Raw genomic sequence first — 17,912 nt, 5'->3', positions numbered from 1 at the left:
TATTATACAGGATGTCCAACATTTTTGATGTAGGCGGCAAAAAAAAAACGTATTTGACAAAAATTACTGAATTCCGTTCACTGGCACAATTTAACAGAAACGACTTTTTAATTAATGATTTATATTATAATATCATAACAATAATAAAATAATAAATATTAAAATAAATCAAGTTATGATGTAGTTTCCATGTCGTTATTTGCACAACTTACAGTTAAGTTTTCGTACGTCCATTTCGGAAAGACTCGCTTATATAAATTAAGCAAAACGGTGTCTTGTGATTTTAATTGCCCATCAAATATGCATTTCATATGACCGTGAGTTCCTGAAAAAAACGGAATCTAAGAAAAGTTTTGAACTGTATATTAAACAACATCGCCCTGATTTGTCGCTCAAGGTTTTCTTTGAATGTACGATTTATTAACCTTCCAAGAAACTGATAACATGATAACTTACCTAAAGGTTCTTTAATGTGTCCAGTTCGTCCCATTTTTGTCCTTAGTTTGCAAGGTTTAAAAAACATAATGTCTTCCCTGTTAAAGAACATGAACCGTATCACGGCAGATCTCTTGTAAATTTTTAGTGGATGACCTAAAATAAGGTTTTCTTTAATTCAAAATGTTCTTTAAAAAAAACATTAGTAGGTGTATACGTACCAGACAAAACAATCCTTTTGATTACAAGCCTGTTAGGGTTGCACGGCATCAATGTTCCAGTAGCGACTAAAACTAGCGTTCCTAATATTTCCTTATAGCATAATACTGGTGCTGGAGGAAACGTAATAGGAGCATAAAACGTAGCCACTGCGGTAGAATCCGGTTGGAAGAACCTCTCAAACTAAACAAAAAATATAATGTTACTCAGATCTTGTTCCATTTTAGTGCGCCAAAAAGCGCTACTCAAGTTTGTATGAGGTTCCAAACAGACACTCCCAACCCTACTTAACATTTTTCACATTTTCACTTACCTTATGTTTTTGACCATTTGTATGTTGACTAAAGATCGGATTTGTGACAAATCTTCTAAATCCACACTGAAAAATTAGTCGTTCTTTTGATTTAATAGGAGCGCCGTGGTTTTGTGTCCTTTTTAAAACAACGTTCATCACCGACATTTTGTGCTCGTGCGCAAACAGTCCTATAAGGACTACGGGTGAACGAGTGTTCTCAAACGTGGACCAAACCAGTTGAGACACGTTTTTAATGTGAACAGTCAAATACCATCCTGGCTGAAAATAAATTGCATATGCCAAATAGTAAACAATACCCAAAAAGAAATAGTGATAATACTAAACTAAAATGAATGAAAAACGTGTAAGGCATATTCTATTCAGATTTTTAATTCATTATCAAAACAAAGACTAACCAATATTATATTCTCAAGATTTGGAACACACTGTATAAATACATATAAAAAGGTTATAAACTCTTACCTCAGCTCCGTCCTTGTTTTCTTCCTGTTGAAGTACTCGCTTTTTAGTTCTATCGAAACTTTCGAATTGGAAAATTCTGGCGTAGTCGCTAGGAAGATTCTCTTTGGGATCCCAAGGCGACGTTCTATACAAACAATAATTGTATAGGTTGTAATGTGGTTTTAAGTAACAAGAAAAACTGACCTAAAACTTTCCAGACCGCGAAACTTTTGAAATCTAACTCTAGCCGGAGTGTCCATAGGCGTATCGATTTCATCGGGAAACATTAAGTCCGATTTCGCAGCCTTTAATTTGTCCAATTCCTCTTTTTCTGCATTTAAATCCATATTCTCGTCATACCTATCGTCATTCGGTGCTGCTTCTGAAATTTAAGTAAACCCTAAGCTGCAGAACTAATTAAAATTGTTCAAATGAGAAACTCATGCGTCATTGTAATAAAGTGGTTGTAGTTCAATACAAAAAAAACATTTTAAACAATTATTAAAGTAGAGAGCATTTCTGCAAACATTTATTTGTATTAAGCTCCTCAGGATACACAAAACATGTTGAACAACCTTTCTTTTTGAAAACTAACTTCATTTAACCTAAAGGCTAAATATAAAGGAGCATTTAGAGATACGTTAAAATAATAAAAAATAATATTATAACAGAACTTGCACATACTTATAGCCCTGGAACTGTTACTACATCTGATCTTCATTTAATTAGTGTTAACGGTGCATATAGGTACTTAATTAAAAAAAGTTATCTTGTAGGTAGAAAAGATTTGAAATAAGACAACTGAAAAATTAACATTACCTTAAAATATGTTGGGTCAAAGGGTCGTTAGAGAGTATTTGTATAGGCCTCTGGCAAATGTCAACTTGACTCTAGAGGCCTCTGATAATTTTTAGGTTTTCAGTTGTATTTAAGAGCCTCTGACTATTTTAAACAATACAAGATTTGGAACACTTGTAGAAGCCTCTGGGACTTTTTAGAAGGTTGTCAGTAGCATTTAGAGGCCACTGACATTTTCTTAATGGTTCTAGAAATTTTTGACAATTAAAAAAAATCTTTAATGTTTTAAGACACTTGTAGAAACCTCTGACAATTTCTAGAAGGTTTGCAGTAATATTTAGAGAGCTCTAGCACTTCCAAAATGGTTTTAAAGGCCTCTGACAATTTAAAACATGTCTAGGAAGGTTTAAAACATCTGGCACTTTTTAGAAGGTTCTGAATAGCATTTAGAGGACTATGGAACTTTCAAAATAGTCCTGGAGGCATTTCAAAAAGTTCACAGTAGCATTTAGAGGTCTTAGGCACATTCTAAACTGTCTTAGAGGAATCTGACAATTTAAAACAACTCTGGGAAGGTTTAAAACACTTATAAAAGCTTCTGGCACTTTTTAGAAGGTTGTCAGTCGCATTTAGAGAATAATTAAGTTTAAACTCTGCAGAAGCCATAGTATATCACCAACCAATCAAAGTTTATATACTTTGGAAAACCCATTTTGCTAGTATGTTTTTTAAAACTTTGTTTACACTTTTAGGCTTAGATTTCAAAATGCTTAAAGCATCTGCTCTTTAAAATATGGCATCAAAATCGATCAGAATTTAGCAGTAATGATGTTTTTCAAGTCACTTTTTCTTCTGAAAATAGTCTTGATATGAGGATTTGTTTCTATTCACTACAAGGTGATGTGCAAGAAAAAAAACTGACATATGGTGACGTTTTTGCCTAAATAATTGGATTATAGTCATACCCGATTCAGTGACCGTATCAAAATCTCGATCTTCTCCTTCCGCATCTGAATAAAACGAATTTTCTTCTGAACGAGCATCCATAAACTCTTCGTCAGAACCGTGACCGTCACTTTCATCATCTTCGTCTTGTTGAAACTCGGCATCGTCATCCGGAATCCAAGCAGCCTGGTACTCTGACCAGCCTTTCGGCACCCTTTTTGCTTTACTCATCTGAAACAATATTTTGTTATGTCAAAATAAAAGTTCACTTCTAATAATTTTTGGTAAACTATCAAATCAACCAAAACCCACCTGTCGATCTTTTTCGGCCATTTCATAATCTTCTTTTGTAGGCCACGTTTGTTCAGCATCCATAGGATCGGGAATATTTTCGGAATCTAACGATTCCTGTTTAGCTGGATCACAACGCTCTAATATCCGGATTGTTCTTGTTGAATTTTCTCCATTGCTATTATCTTTGTTTCTACAATTACTTAATATTAGGTATGTCATTAAGCATTAATGGAAAAAATACCTGGATTTATCCAATTTATTCGGATCTTCCGGCGCATCAATCTGCGACATTTGAAAGTCGCCCAAACCTGGTATATGAACTAGCTGATTCACTGATAATGCTGTACCTCTCAAATAACCAGTTACTTTTAATGTTCCCATCGGCCCTAAAGCGGTATAAGTAAGCAGTGGAATTTCCAATAATGTACATTTATACCTTCATTGTCAGGAACATATTCCAACTGTTCCCCCAGTAAATGTGGCCGGCGATCTCTAAATAAAACCGATTTCCGTTTTTGTTCTCCGATTCGACGTAAAATATTTACTGCGTCCGAATTTTTATCCAGAACCATAAGTTTTTCATCTGGCAACCACTGTGTCACTATTTTTTGCACAGTTTGCTTAAACTCATTACGTTTTTTTGGGTTAATGCTATCAAGATCAGTCAAAGCAACGATTGGGGTTGGCAAACCCTAGAAAGTGACAAATATTTACTTGACTTGTGTTAGATGAAAGATATAACATATAACAAACCAAAATGAGGATAAGATTCACGACTTTTAAAAACAGTTTAATTAGTTTGAAACATATTTGAAAGGGTTGCTGCCAGGAAAAACTTTATGTTTACGAAACTTTTACACAGGTGTTATTTGCTGGTTGGAGTATCTAGTTTTATTTAGAAATTAGAATTGTTTAACAGTTTAGCTATTATTAATAGTAAAAAATTGCATAAAATTGTGTTCTTAGATAGTGTTAGTGGGACATAAAATTCTTGCAAATTTTGTACTATTTGTATGTCCTGGTCAACAAGATTTTGGAAGATTAGTACAATTTTTTATTTTATAGACAGTCTGGGATTTTATTTAACAAATTTGACCCTTCCATTGTAGGCAATTACAAAAATTCTATATTTTAGTTTTTTGTCAATATTTCAAACAAGTGATACGAACTACACAATGAACTTTAAAGTAAATTAGGAGTGAATTACTTTTATCACATATCTCTAAATGATAGATGATAAGTTGTGTGCTCTTAAAATTCTATTTCAAAATGCTTGCATAAATATACACATTAGTACTAATACTTTTTGTTTACTCTTTGGGTTTTAACCATTACCCATTCAACTTTAAAACAGTGCAGTTCCAGTTATTTTCATTCAAATAAGTAACCTAATTATTGTGCCACTGAATTAAAATCCATTTAACTGTCACTCCTCTTAAACTATACATACCTGTGCCATAGCTGACATCAGTAGTTTGTTACCCCATTCATCAACAATATGCTCTATGAATTCTGTTCCATTAATGCTGGACAGTAAAAATAAAACTGTATCTGCAACTTTAAGACTATCCAGCACATCTAATTCATTATCATTAGCAGGAACCACAAATGAATATCTCTTCTTAAATCTTGGCACACTGAAACAATTAATTAAGACGATAATTTATTTATTTAACAGTCTTACACAAACTTACCAAATGTGGGTAATCCCTGAAGGTGATTTTTTCGCAACTGCTTCAGCATCACATTGACTTAGAATTGCCATAGCTGATGTTGGATCAAACTCCCTATTTAGAGGTACCACAGCAACGAGAAAAGGAGGCAAATCAAGACCCCCTAATAATCGTTTTTTAGAAAGGACTTCATCTCTTTTCTTCTGTCTAACTTGAACAGACTGGTGGCGTCTCTGGTCTCTAGTCAGTTCACCCTTCTTTTTCTTTGAAATAGCTTTAACTGATACTTTTCCTAAAAGTGACAATAAAATGTTACCATCAGAAACCTGTGAAAACTGGTGTATGTACCTTTAGTGGCTACACTAATGGATCCTTTGGAACGATGTCTTCCATGTTTATGTTCCTTATTCGACTGTTTATAAGGACCGGGCCTATGGACTTGGACCTTGTCTACTGCCATTCTCAATACAAATTTTATTCACTTTTGAAATTAGGGAAAATGCAAAACATTGGTGATGGAAATCTAACCTCAAATTCTTAACACGTGTGGACCTGCGTAAGAAATGTGATCGGGTATCGATACGGAATAACCCTAACCCATCCATGACGTGTATCGATACAGGACTAGTCAAATAAGAGTATTAAACGAATTTTAGTTAATTTTAAGTTTAAATTTGCAAGTTTATACTAATAATTAACTAAATTAGAAAACCGGGTGAAAGGAAATTGGAAGTTTTAGATTAATTACAAAGGAAAACGAAAAATACAAAAATACAAAAGTAGCCATAACTTTCCCTTCCCAATCTTCTCATCACTAGCATACATACGGCGCCCATTTGACATTTGACATAAGTTATCCTTCAAATTGTCATTTGTCATACAAATTTATTTATGCTATGATGCATCTTGTTTAAAGTGAGTAGTGAGTTTATATTTGAATTTGTAATTTTGTATGCCTCATTGGCATTTTGTTTAATCTTTTTAACCATTATTGGCTGGGATATATCGTAAATTAAAATATTAAAGGTTCCATACAGTGTTGATAGGTTTTCAACTAGGTAAACGTTAATCCTTTCAAGTTGTGAGGTAAAGTACTAACTTACTTTTTTCTATAAAATTTCATGTATAAACGTTTATTTAGAACATGACTTCAGACGTAGAGCCTGAAAAGAAACGCTCGGCAGTTAGCCCCGCACTAGAAAAAGATAAGCAAGTAGAAAAACCTGGGGAAGATGTCAAGAAAAAACATAAGAGATCACACTCAAAGTCTCCTGAGCATGGTCGCAAACACAAGAGCAGTCGTAGGGATCGCGAAAAAGATTATCAAGTAGCACCTCGCTACTATGACGAAGGAAAAAATAGTGATGATGAACATAGGAGAAGGGATAGAAGAAATGATGATCGCTACTGGACAAAATATCCAAAAAAAGATGAAGGGTATGTTGGCAAAAGATACTATGAAGGAAAAGGTGGTGAGTCTGACAGGAACAAAAGAGACCAGGAAAAAGATAATTCAAAGGATGTGAAAGATAAAAGGGGTGCTGAGCAATCAACAAACAAACCTAAAGAGAGAAAAAAAGATATGCTAACATCTAGAACTGGAGGTGCTTATATTCCTCCAGCAAAGCTGAGATTGATGCAAGCAGCAATCACTGACAAATCATCAGCAGAATTTCAAAGAATTGCCTGGGAGGCTTTGAAGAAAAGTATTCATGGTTATATTAACAAAGTGAACACATCTAACATTGGAATCATTGCAAGGGAGTTACTACATGAAAATATTATCAGGGGCAGAGGTTTATTGTGTAAATCAATCATACAAGCACAAGCATTTTCCCCTACTTTCACCAATGTGTATAGTGCACTAGTTGCAGTGATTAACTCAAAGTTTCCAAGTATTGGTGAACTTCTTTTAAAAAGATTAGTGCTGCAGTTTAAAAGGGGATTTAAACAAAATAACAAAACTATATGCATTTCTGCTGCAAATTTTATAGCCCATTTGGTGAACCAAAATGTGGCACATGAAATATTAGCCCTTGAAATTTTAACCTTGCTCATTGAAACTCCCACTTGTGACTCAATTGAGGTTGCTATAGCATTCCTGAAAGAGTGTGGACAAAAGCTGTCGGAAGTATCCAGCACAGGTATTTTTAACATCAAATCAGTTAAATTTTGATTAAAGTACATTAATTCAAACTTAGGTATGAATGCTATCTTTGAAATGCTACGCAATATCCTGCATGAAGGCAAACTGGAGGCAAGGATACAGTATATGGTTGAGGTAATGTTCCAGACCAGAAAAGATGGTTTTAAGGATCATGCAGCTATTATTGAAGAGTTGGATATTGTTGAAGAAGATGACCAGTTTACACATCTTATAAAATTGGATGATGTCAAGCAGACTGAAGCTGAAGATATTTTGAGTATGTATTGTATTATTGTTGAATGTTTCTAGTAAATTATTTCAATGGTGAATTAAATATTAGTTTGTGGATTTTGCATGCTCTTGTGGCTAATTAGATTTGCTGTAATGTGTGCTTTCGTAATTCAGGGTTTTTTAAATTATTTCCAATAAACATAAGGTTCAGTTGCAATAACGTTCAAGGATATCCAAATAAATGGCAAGTCATAGATCTTGTCAATAAAACAATCCAACATGGAATAAAATGCCCTGCTTTTTATATTTATTTATTTTTTATACTTTAAAAGCTTAACTAATAATTATAGGTAAATGTCCCTTTATTAAACATTTTATATTCAACATTTTTTCTGTTTTTTAAAATGGGATAGTTTTAAGGCCTGTTTAGTTTTGTTTGGATATCCCTGTACTGTAATCTGTAACTAAATTTCAAATAAGCTGTTTTTACCAATATTTGTATGAAAATAGTTTTGCAAGGGTTTTGAGTTTGTGAAAATAAGGAGAATTCATGACTGCAGCATTTTCCAATGATTTGAAGTATTTTTGACACTGAAATATTCACAGGGTGTTTCAAATTCTACTGGTAGTTGGTATGGGATTTCAGAATCTTATAAATATTATATTGAAAGCCTTAATACTCTAAATGAAAGGAGCGTTGCTCAGTTCTGTCAATATTCGGTTTAAAAATCAAAATTCTGAATAATTAGAAGGTAGGGTTCTGCATAAAAAAAATGTCTGCACATAAAATGCAGAAAGCTACAGCTACTTATTTAATTTAAAATAACTAAAATACAACTACAAACTAACCAAATTGTAGCTAAGTTAGTAACTAGCTACTGCCTGGCTGCGTATAAGAAGCTAGATCTCTCATCACTGTGAGTCAAAATGAATCCTTGGCTCTAATTCTACAAAAAACAATCTTTTAAAATCTTTTTTATTTATTAAATTGGGCTGAGGCATTTTGGAGATACAGCCCGTTAAAAATTATTGTTTTGAAAAATTTTAGTCTTGATTTAACTTTTAATTACATTTGGCAGTTGGTAGAACTCTAAAACTGAATTTATGGTGTTGTAAAATAGTATATTTCATTAGGAGTACAAAGAAAAAGGTTTTTTCGTGCGCGTATGACCAATTCAGGAAGTCATGCAAGCACGGAAAACCCGTTTTTGGACGTACAGATCCTTCTTCTCAGCCCGTATTTATCCACTCCTGGATGTAGGCCTCTTCCAAATCCTTCCACGCCTATTTCTAGCAGTCCGGGTCCAATTCCTTCCTGCAACATTCTGGATATCGTCTCGCCATCGTCTCTGGGGCCTACCAATGCTCCGTTTGGTCTCTCTTGGGCGCCAAACTAGTATCCTATGTGCCCACCTGTGGTCGTACTGCCTTGCCACATGACTAGCCCATCTCCATTTCAGTTGTGCCACAAGCCTTAGAACATCTGTCACTTTAGTTCTTCTACGAATTCCTATCATAGCCCTCTCCATTGCTCGTTGGGTGGTTTGCAGTTTATTGGCAAATTTTGCGGGTAATTGCCATTGTCTCTAGTCCATATTTGAGAACCGGCATCACGCACGCATCAAACACTCTTCTTTTCAAATTTATAGGAAATTCACTAGATTTAAGAATAAATCCTAGTCTGCCAAAGGCTGCCCAGGAGAGGCCTATTGTTCTTGAGATTTCAAAAGATTGATTTTCTTTGCCAAGTTGAATTTTGTGGTCTAAGTAAACATATTCCAAGACACCTTCAGGGGTTGGTCGTTAACGGTCACCTGGATGTCTTCTGTACTCATGATCTTTGTTTTGTTCAAGTCCAATTTGCAGCGATGCTCAATGAAGCTCCCGAAGAATGTTTTTCAGCTCTTTACCTGTTCTGACAACGACCACAATATCGTCGGTAAATCGTAAATGGTTTAGAGTTTACTCCATCGATATTAAGTGTTTTCTGTTTTCAAAGAAGTATAATAAAAATCCTTTTTTCTGTGCCTGCAAAAATGTGGTTTACAACAATTTAGAATAGAAAATATATTCTAAACCAGTAAAATCAACAGTTGTTGTGTCATTTTTCCCAATTATGAGGCAACTACTACATCATACTAAACCTTCTACATTAACTACTTTCTCACCTATATCAATCTTCTTCTTAAAGTGCCATGCAGATTCCTGCGTAGGCGTCCATTTTTCAATAATTATTTTATCTCTACATCAATCATCCTACTGGACTTAGTTACTTAAAAAAAGCTTTTCTTTGCAGATGTATTTAAATTTGACGACGATTATGCAATAAACGAAGGCAAATACAAAATATTAAGTAAAGAAATCTTACAAAGCGATAGTGAATCAGGATCAGGATCTGACGGTGAGTCAGGTTCGGAAGAAGAATCTGACGATGATGAAGATGAAGAAGAAGAAAAAGGGTCAGGAGCCATAGTGGATAACACCGAGACCAATTTGATTGCCTTAAGAAGAACCATATACTTAACAATTCAGTCAAGTTTACACTTTGAGGAATGCGCTCACAAATTGTTAAAAATGGAACTGAAACCGGGGCAGGAGATTGAATTGTGCCATATGTTCTTAGGTAAACACAACAGTGGTCCACATTGTTTTTAATTTTAAGTAATACTTTTTTGCGTTTTATTTTTTAGATTGCTGCGCAGAACAGAGGACGTACGAAAAGTTTTACGGCTATTTGGCGGAGAGGTTTTGCCAAATAAATAAGATATACGTTGAACCGTTTCAACAAATTTTTAAAGATACCTATGCAACAACTCACAGGCTTGACGCTAACCGATTAAGGAATGTCAGCAATTTTTTTGCTCACTTACTACACACCGATGCGATCAGTTGGGAAGTTTTGGAGATAGTGAAAATGACCGAAGAGGATACTAACAGCTCTAGCAGAATATTTCTAAAAATATTATTTCAAGTTATAGTCGAACATATGGGATTAGTCAAACTCAATGCCAGACTGAAAGATCCGTAAGGTCAGCTTTTATTCTCAAGTGTTGGTAAACTAATGGTTTTGTATTTAGGACGATGCAAGGTCATTTTGCTGGACTTTTTCCAAGGGACAATCCAAAAAATACACGATTTTCAATCAACTTTTTCACGTCGATTGGTCTGGGTGGACTTACAAATGAATTGCGAGAGCATTTTGAGGAACTACCCAAGCACTTACCTGTAGTTGCATCCGAATCAGAAAGCAGTTCAAGTTCGTCAAGTTCTAGTTCCAGTGAAGATAGTTCCTCAGGTTAGTAACATTATTTGTTTAGTGTAAAAGTAAAAGGAAGAAGAAAATTGTTGCTCAATTCTGTTGTTTCCTTGGATATTTTAAAGTGTTGTAAATTGGTAATCATAAACTGGTTGATTATTTCCCTCATTGTACTAGCAGCCAATAAAATTCAATGAACCTTATATACTGAATAAATCCCTAGTTGCTAAAATTTTACACTGAATAAACACCTCCTACCTTTTTCGAATACGTTTTTTTGAAGAACATTTGATATTAAACGAAACGGGATTTAGACACATATAAAATTTAAGCTATTTTCTTCAATATTAACAATTAATAAATCACTATAACGTAGTTTCCATTAAAAAATTACATAAATTAAAATATTATGACGTCTGATTGTCAATCTGAAATGTAAACAAAAATATACATGGCTGAACGAAAATCTGTCGTCTGCTGGGGTGAGTTCAATATTATCATTAATTTCAATATTATCATTAATCACCTTTAGTTTAGTATTTGTGTTCTAACTAAGGTGTTTTCTTGTTAATAAACTAAAATGTGAGTTTTCAGGAAATAATCTTGACATATTATACCCCTCGGCGTTCACGTTTTATCACGTAAAATGTGCATTGGTAATTTTTTTGCAAAATTTTTCTTTTAGGCAAATATGGTTTCGACTAAATAATTCTTTGGAAAAAATTATCGTCGAATTATTTAGTCTCAATCATTTTCCAAGCAAAATTTTGCAAAAATTCACCTATGCACAATTTACCCGATAAAACTTGAACGTCTCGGGATATAACATATAACCTATGATTAACAACTAAATCACAAGTACTTTATATATTTTTTGTAGAGTCGAGTTCCGAAGAAGAAAGTCCAAAAACCGATAAAAAACGACGAGAAAATAAAAACACAAAAAAACCTAATGACAGCCCCAAAAGAAGACCTAGAAGAACTGTAGATGAACGCGATAGGCGTGATCATAAAGATGACTCACGCAGACCAAATAAAGATAAAAGGAAAGACTATGAATGGGTGAAAAGCAGATACGAAGATAACATAAATCAATTAAAAGATCGGAGAAGGGCGTTTGCGAGGTCCCGTTCCAGAGACAGAGACGAAAAAAAGCGCAGTTCTAGGTCAGATAAAGACAGGAGAGACCTTAAGGGTAAAAGTGAAAAAGTTCGAGAGAAGGAAAGCAGGCATAAAGGTGCATAAACAAGAATTGCGTGTAAATATGTAAGTATTTAGTATTTTTGTATCTCTGCAAATTGTGGTTATAAATACTAATTATGTCCAAGTAAGTTATAATAAACACATTTAAGTGTTTTGGATAAATTAAATATGTCTTAATGTTTTGTTGGTATTTTTAATCTTACTTTTGCCTTTATAAAGTTGTACCTGGAAATCCTACAAACAGTTGTGACAGTGCCGAAAAATATTAAAAATTTGTGTGGTTTTCAGTTGCATCTGCTTTGCTTTATTTTTGTTTAAAGCATTTTGTCTTGCAACTTTTCTATTTATGTGAAAAAGGTGGCGTTTTTGTGACAGATTCTTTTCAGCCGCCTTCTTTTATTAAAATGACTCGATTAGGTTTGAATATTTTTTTATTACATTTTATGGATGTACAGTGTGGTCCAGTTTTAAGTGTCAATATGTTACCAATCGATAGCCCATCAAAAAATAAGTTGACATGCATTATATGATTTTCCTGAAAAATGTTTTTTTTTAAACTCGGTTTTTCTGGCTGAAAACCTTCTTAAAGCACTAAAAACAGTTTAGATTTTTAAGAAATGCGCGAACTTTTAGCACTACGGTGTCTAGAAGTCAATTTAATAGTGACAAAGCTTATGGAGAATGTAAAAATTGTTTTTTTAAGTCTGCTATGTCAAAAACCTGGTGAAGATTGATAAGCTAGTCTTCAAGTCAATTTTCATAAACCTAATGTCAATATCCTGTATTTAAGACTATTTTCAATGCTAAAACATTGAAATTTGTCTTCAAATTAAGAAAACTTACTTCAAATGCAAATTTTAAGCTTCTGATTTCACTTTTTATTGGTTCAGAGTCACTTTTTGGTGTCCAAGTCAATTTTCAAAGTTTAAATGAGTGAATTTGTAGTCAAAAATCTTAGAAAAAGTAGTTTTTTATGTCTACAAGTCAAATTTCATTACTAAAGTCTTTTAATTTGTCTGAAAACTATGAAAATTGGTTACAAAGACAATTTTTAAGCTTCTTAAGTCAATTTTCACGGTTTTCAAGACAATTTTTAAGTTTTTATAAGAGATTTTTTCTTTTTCAACTTGTACGAAGAAATTAAAAGTGTGAAATATTGTTTAAATGATAGATAATGAAAAAAATACATATTTATAAGCGTATAACATTTTTATAATTGAATTGTTGCACATTTGTCAAGTTGTTTTTCATCCACTTTTAATTCAAGCGACCCACACTCAGATTGCAATAAGCGTTTAAAAGTATCAATGCATACTAATCCAGTTTGATCTCGCTGCACGCCCATCTCCCACAACTTTTCAAAGTTGTCTCCACGAAAATTGTATCCCAATTTCTCAAACAGGTTTCGAATCAATTCGGGAGAACGTGGCTAACAAATTATACATTAAAAAGGCGAATTTGTTACTAGAGTAGCTTACTAGAAAGAAATCTCTGTAGGACAGTCCATAATTGGTGTAAATATTGGGATTGAGAAGTGCTTTGACAGACGTGTCAGCCCCTAAATTGTCAATACCAGTACGACATTCGCCTTGCGGAACTTCTGGTCGTGGTAAATCATGTCTGATTGAGGGTAGACCAGCTTTAGGCATATCTATAATACGTTAATTTTAGTTTAGGTACTTTGAACGCCCAGTAAATTTGTGTTAACACCTACCACTGTTATCAATAAACAAGTAATCACATCTGGCAGCTTGGTTTGTTGTAATGTAATGTTTGCTTTCCTTTGGAAGATCTGAAAAACGTCTTGTTCGATTAAGTTATCTGTAAGGTCTTAATGATTACCATTTATAGGTTGAAATCCAATCAAGTCTTTATTAATATCGATAAGATTAACAAAACTCTTGTAATCAATTTTGTCGTTTACCAAATAATTCAAGTAAGCACATAAACATTCAAGTTCCTTGGATATGGTAATGTACTCACAAGCGCATAGTTCTCGTAATTCTTGAAGTGGAATAAGTCCCGTTCTTTCCTGTAATTGTCAAGTTATATAGTAATACCCACTATAATAAACACGCTCACCTTATCTAAAAATAACGCTTTTTTATACAAAGCGTCAAGAGAAAATCCTTGATTTTGTCGTTTTTTAACTAACAATCTCAATTTGTTTAACGAAGCCAACCATTCATTTAAGTTTTTTTTGAATACGCACGGCTCGACATTTGGATCTTTCAGCAGGTCCGTAACTTCGTAAAATTCACGTTTCGAGGGATTTCCAAACGCGTGCCCTTTTGGTACACACTTAATATTTTCATTCCTGAAATCTTAATCAAAGTTTCGATTACTTTTAATTAAAACTGCACCACTTACGGAGCCAAAACTTTTCCTAAAACCGGTTTTGTGCGCATCGAGAAATCAGCTTGGAGTTTAGAAGCGTGCGTTATGGGCTCTTTTTTGTACCAGTCGCAAGCGCACTTTACCCAAATTCCACGTGGATCGTATTTGGACTTTCCACCAAGACGCTTGTTTTCATCATAAGGTGGAATTTTGTATCTAAAATGTTGTATAATACTTAATTTTGCTTCAAATTGCTAAAAGAAAGTTGATTGTAATAGAAGAATTGTGACCGTCAATAGTTGTGTGAGACACTTTTTGTGTAAAATAAATCAATCATGGACTGGCACATACCCTCTATTAATTTTTTCAGAAGGATTGTAATCATTATGAGTTTTCTTATACATTTCGTGCCCAACTTGACTGTCTTTCAGAACATCATAAAAGCCTTTCGAAGGATTCACCAACTCTTTTACAGAAATATCTGTAAATGATCGTTTATACTAGCTGCAAAAGAACTAGTGTAATAACCTTTAATTGAGGGTTTTCCAAACGTTGTTTCAACTCGATTAAGTCCTGCAGGTAAGCCTTGAACGGGATCTCTAGGTTTTCCAGTTTCTGCGTTCCAGAATGACGAATATGGTGTGTCCTTAAGATCAGAGATTAGTTGCTGATACCTTGTGAGAACTGGTGGACTCAGAACTTCTTTGATCTATAAAACCAGTATCTGCTGGTAATTATATCACCCCCCGGTTGAAGGATTTGAAAAATACTTCAGTGTTTGTCCCTCTAAATTGTGCATTTTGTATTGGTGGTAACTTTCTTGGTCGCACGAAGCCTTCATCCATCCATATTTGAGCGTCATGTTTGAGGGCATCAATTTGATCATTGATCGGAAATTCTTGGAAGCATGTAGAGACGTTTTGAGTAGGGTCTCCGGATAATTTACCTGCCTTTTGAATTTATCACACACATATAAAATTAAAAGCAATTTTATTAAACCGGTGTAAATGCTTACGGGACAAATTATGGGTGAACGATCTATAAATTTTCCGTAGTTTCCAGCCATTAAATTAATAAATTCAATGAACAAAAATTACTTGATGGACATTGTCATTCAGAGTTTGTCAATAGCAAAATCGATATCAATCAAGTATACTATAGAAGAGCAATCGTAATATAGTTATTACGTAAAACCATAAGTTTTTTTAATTCTTTTTGTATTTAATCTTAAGGTGAAGAGTTGATTTCAGTAGTCATTTTTGAGATATTATGATTTATTTACGTTTTGTAATTACATGAATGAAATTTATTCTGCCCTCTTATATGGCACGGAATCCTGGACAATGGGAAAGAGGATAATGCAGCGACTGGAAGCATTTGAAATGTGGATCTTCCGCAGACTTTTGAAGATACCATGGACCCGAAGAATAACAAATGAAAATGTTTTAAGAATGATGGGAACAGACAGGGAACTTTTACAACATATGAAACAGCGCAAAACTGGTTATCTGGGACATGTGTACAGAGGAGAAAAATATCAACTTTTGAGACTGCTTATGGAAGGAAAGATAGAAGGCCGAAGAGGACTCGGAAGACGAAAATGCTCATGGCTTAAAAATATAAGGGAGTGGACAAGATTAGACACATGCACCCTATTGAGCAGCAGCAAGAAATAGAGAGGAGTTTGCTGGTATTGTCGCCGACCTTCAGTAATGAAGAAGGCACTTGAAGAAGAAGAAGAGAATTACATGAATGTGTGAATGACAAAAATTAAGTTTTCTTGATTTATATTGATTTCCATTGCTGCTGTTCTTAATTGAATCTCCAACTCCATCTCAAGCTGGATTTTTCTAATTTTATTTTCAGCTTTTTCCCAACGAATCATTCAAAAATTGAAGATCTTCTTGGAGTCACAAATTTTTATTCATGACATTACAAAACTTCCAAGGATGAGTTTAGCAGTTCTTTACGAACATTTTTGCTTTCACCGTTTTTGAGTGATTAAAGCTGGAGTTATAAACTCTGGCCGCATTCGTTTTTGCGCTCCATGGAGCGAGCAGAGCTTTTTTGACGTCACGATGACGTAATTTGGCAAAACCATAATTTGACCAACTGTCAAATTACGTCATTGTGACGTCAAAAACGCTCTGCTCGCTCCATGGAGCGCGAAAATGAATGAATTACTGACGTCACTATTAAAATCACCGCAGAAAACGATACCAACATGTGGAGTTTTGTACTCCTAAAAATAAATGAACATTCGGCAACTGGTTTCCAACTTAGAAACAGTAAATGTCAAGTTTCATTGGTTGTATGCTCACGTGACTATGACGTTTTCTGATTTGTGACCAATGGATGTATCCACCGCCTACTATACTAGAAAGCCTAGAAGGTGCTTGTCAAAAATTCCAATATTGCGGGAATAGTGGTGACAGTTCGTATTGTGGAAATTGAGTTTTTTGAGAATTAGATGAATTTTTACGGTTTAAAATCAAGACAAGGTTATTTGCGTAAGTTATTTTTGTTTGCTGCCGTTCATAAGTTTTTCAAGCCACATTGTAACAGCAATTCAGGAAAAAGCCCAACCGTGTCAGTTTTTTACTTTACAAAAAACCGGATCTAACTCAACAGTGGTTAAACACTTTGAAGTGGGATGATTTTACTCCAACACTATACTCAATGGTAGGTACAAGTGGTTTCTAGTACAGTAAACTTATTAGGTACTTGTTACATGCACAGGTATGTGAGTTACATTTTAAAGCATCCTTCATTGTGAGAACAACAAAAATAATTTTGAATGAATGTTCTTGGTAATAATATAAGAACCATTTACCAATTTTGCTTACCTAGTTTCAAGGATTTACAGATTTTCTTACATTGAACAGTGTTTAAACTAGTTTGCTGTGTGTTGTACTTTCCAGGACAAATGTTCTAATTAATAAAAAACGAAAACCGCTTACGCCCCTATTAAAAGTGACATTTTAGGCTTTCTAGTATAGAGGGCGGTGCCAGTCCTGTTATTAACCTTATTCTCGAAGTATATGTAAAAATTAAAAAAATTCGGCCGCAAAAATAGGAAAGAAGAAGAAGACACATGCTTTGATTTTGAGGTTAAGTTTTAGTTCCCTGTCGTAATGGTTTGCGGTAGTTGTATTTGAATGTTTGGTGCTATATTTTTCACTTTTTTGATTGTTTTAAAACGGTTTTTCTATAAACAGTTTTACCAAAATGGGAGACGTTAACCAATTGGTTCACGATATGACTGAGTTTTCTAAAATCAACGAGCAGTTCAACAATGTGTTTAAGGTAAGAATGAGCTGTTCAACCTCACTCAGAATGTTATTTTAATACAATTTCTAATTACTTCTAGCTTATTAATACAGACAAAAAGTTGAGCGATGGTCAGAAAGTTGCAATTCTACTGAATTACATTGCAAAAGAAATTATTATAATACCACAGTATTTTCAGTCAATATTGAAATACTTCCCTAAAGAAGTTCCTTTACTATTAGCTCAAGCTACTGCTTTTACAGACGAATTTCCTTTTAGCAACCCTAGACACATTGTAAACTGCATTTTAATCTCAAAGGTCTGCAAGTATAGACCAGATTTGAAAAG

The 17,912-nt window shown here is 34.1% G+C and overlaps 4 protein-coding genes across 4 annotated transcripts in view; 2 read left to right on the top strand and 2 right to left on the bottom strand.

Annotated features, from left to right (window-relative positions):
- Nucleotides 1-104: 104 nt before the first annotated feature.
- Nucleotides 105-5,676, bottom strand: Tsr1 (Tsr1 ribosome assembly factor). The gene is made up of 13 exons (XM_081986668.1): nt 5,470-5,676; nt 5,143-5,413; nt 4,899-5,085; nt 3,885-4,140; nt 3,690-3,834; nt 3,467-3,638; nt 3,175-3,385; nt 1,616-1,793; nt 1,433-1,556; nt 968-1,228; nt 657-837; nt 457-591; nt 105-325 (listed from the first exon to the last, which is right to left on the bottom strand). The coding sequence occupies exons 1-13, from the start codon at nt 5,579-5,581 to the stop codon at nt 174-176; spliced, it is 2,385 nt and encodes a 794-aa protein (XP_081842794.1). The 5' UTR covers nt 5,582-5,676; the 3' UTR covers nt 105-173.
- Nucleotides 5,677-6,002: 326 nt separating this feature from the next.
- On the top strand, nt 6,003-12,139 carry ncm (pre-mRNA-splicing factor nucampholin). Its single transcript, XM_081986614.1, has 7 exons — nt 6,003-6,207; nt 6,263-7,265; nt 7,323-7,544; nt 9,795-10,121; nt 10,189-10,522; nt 10,576-10,793; nt 11,635-12,139. Exons 2-7 carry the CDS (start codon nt 6,266-6,268, stop codon nt 11,997-11,999), a joined length of 2,466 nt encoding a protein of 821 aa, XP_081842740.1. The 5' UTR covers nt 6,003-6,207; nt 6,263-6,265; the 3' UTR covers nt 12,000-12,139.
- A 1,008-nt stretch (nt 12,140-13,147) lies between these two features.
- Nucleotides 13,148-15,462, bottom strand: LOC145733682 (EF-hand domain-containing family member B-like). Its single transcript, XM_081986618.1, has 10 exons — nt 15,310-15,462; nt 15,065-15,244; nt 14,823-15,003; nt 14,646-14,775; nt 14,328-14,510; nt 14,040-14,274; nt 13,800-13,989; nt 13,672-13,749; nt 13,436-13,608; nt 13,148-13,386 (listed from the first exon to the last, which is right to left on the bottom strand). The coding sequence occupies exons 1-10, from the start codon at nt 15,358-15,360 to the stop codon at nt 13,168-13,170; spliced, it is 1,620 nt and encodes a 539-aa protein (XP_081842744.1). The 5' UTR covers nt 15,361-15,462; the 3' UTR covers nt 13,148-13,167.
- A 1,921-nt stretch (nt 15,463-17,383) lies between these two features.
- LOC145733675 (midasin) overlaps nt 17,384-17,912 on the top strand; it is an 82,226-nt gene continuing 81,697 nt past the window's right edge. The window contains exons 1-2 of the mRNA XM_081986606.1: nt 17,384-17,600; nt 17,665-17,912. Of these exons, the coding sequence (XP_081842732.1) occupies nt 17,523-17,600; nt 17,665-17,912 (326 nt within the window). The 5' untranslated portion in view covers nt 17,384-17,522. The remainder of the gene's footprint in view (nt 17,601-17,664) is intronic.

This window comes from Ips typographus, linkage group LG9 (genome assembly GCF_016097725.1).
Source record: "Ips typographus isolate SLU linkage group LG9, UJ_Ityp_2.0, whole genome shotgun sequence".
NCBI classification, from domain to species: Eukaryota; Metazoa; Arthropoda; class Insecta; order Coleoptera; family Curculionidae; genus Ips; species Ips typographus.
This window is presented reverse-complemented; position numbering and strand designations above follow the sequence as displayed.

Bases quoted from the DNA above. Each gene is read 5' to 3' on its own strand.
- Tsr1 (XM_081986668.1), bottom strand. From the start codon at position 5,581: ATGGCAGTAGACAAGGTCCAAGTCCATAGGCCCGGTCCTTATAAACAG. The intron at 3,639-3,689 runs GTATTTTTTCCA...AAGTAATTGTAG, and splicing joins AATAAATTGGATAAATCCAG to AAACAAAGATAATAGCAATG. The intron at 1,229-1,432 runs GTAAGAGTTTAT...ATTTATTTTCAG, and splicing joins AAAACAAGGACGGAGCTGAG to CCAGGATGGTATTTGACTGT.
- ncm (XM_081986614.1), top strand. From the start codon at position 6,266: ATGACTTCAGACGTAGAGCCTGAAAAGAAACGCTCGGCAGTTAGCCCC. The intron at 10,122-10,188 runs GTAAACACAACA...TTTATTTTTTAG, and splicing joins ATTGTGCCATATGTTCTTAG to ATTGCTGCGCAGAACAGAGG. The intron at 10,794-11,634 runs GTTAGTAACATT...TATTTTTTGTAG, and splicing joins CAGTGAAGATAGTTCCTCAG to AGTCGAGTTCCGAAGAAGAA.
- LOC145733682 (XM_081986618.1), bottom strand. From the start codon at position 15,360: ATGGCTGGAAACTACGGAAAATTTATAGATCGTTCACCCATAATTTGT. The intron at 14,511-14,645 runs GTATGTGCCAGT...ACAACATTTTAG, and splicing joins TCTGAAAAAATTAATAGAGG to ATACAAAATTCCACCTTATG. The intron at 13,609-13,671 runs GTAGGTGTTAAC...AACGTATTATAG, and splicing joins CTTGTTTATTGATAACAGTG to ATATGCCTAAAGCTGGTCTA.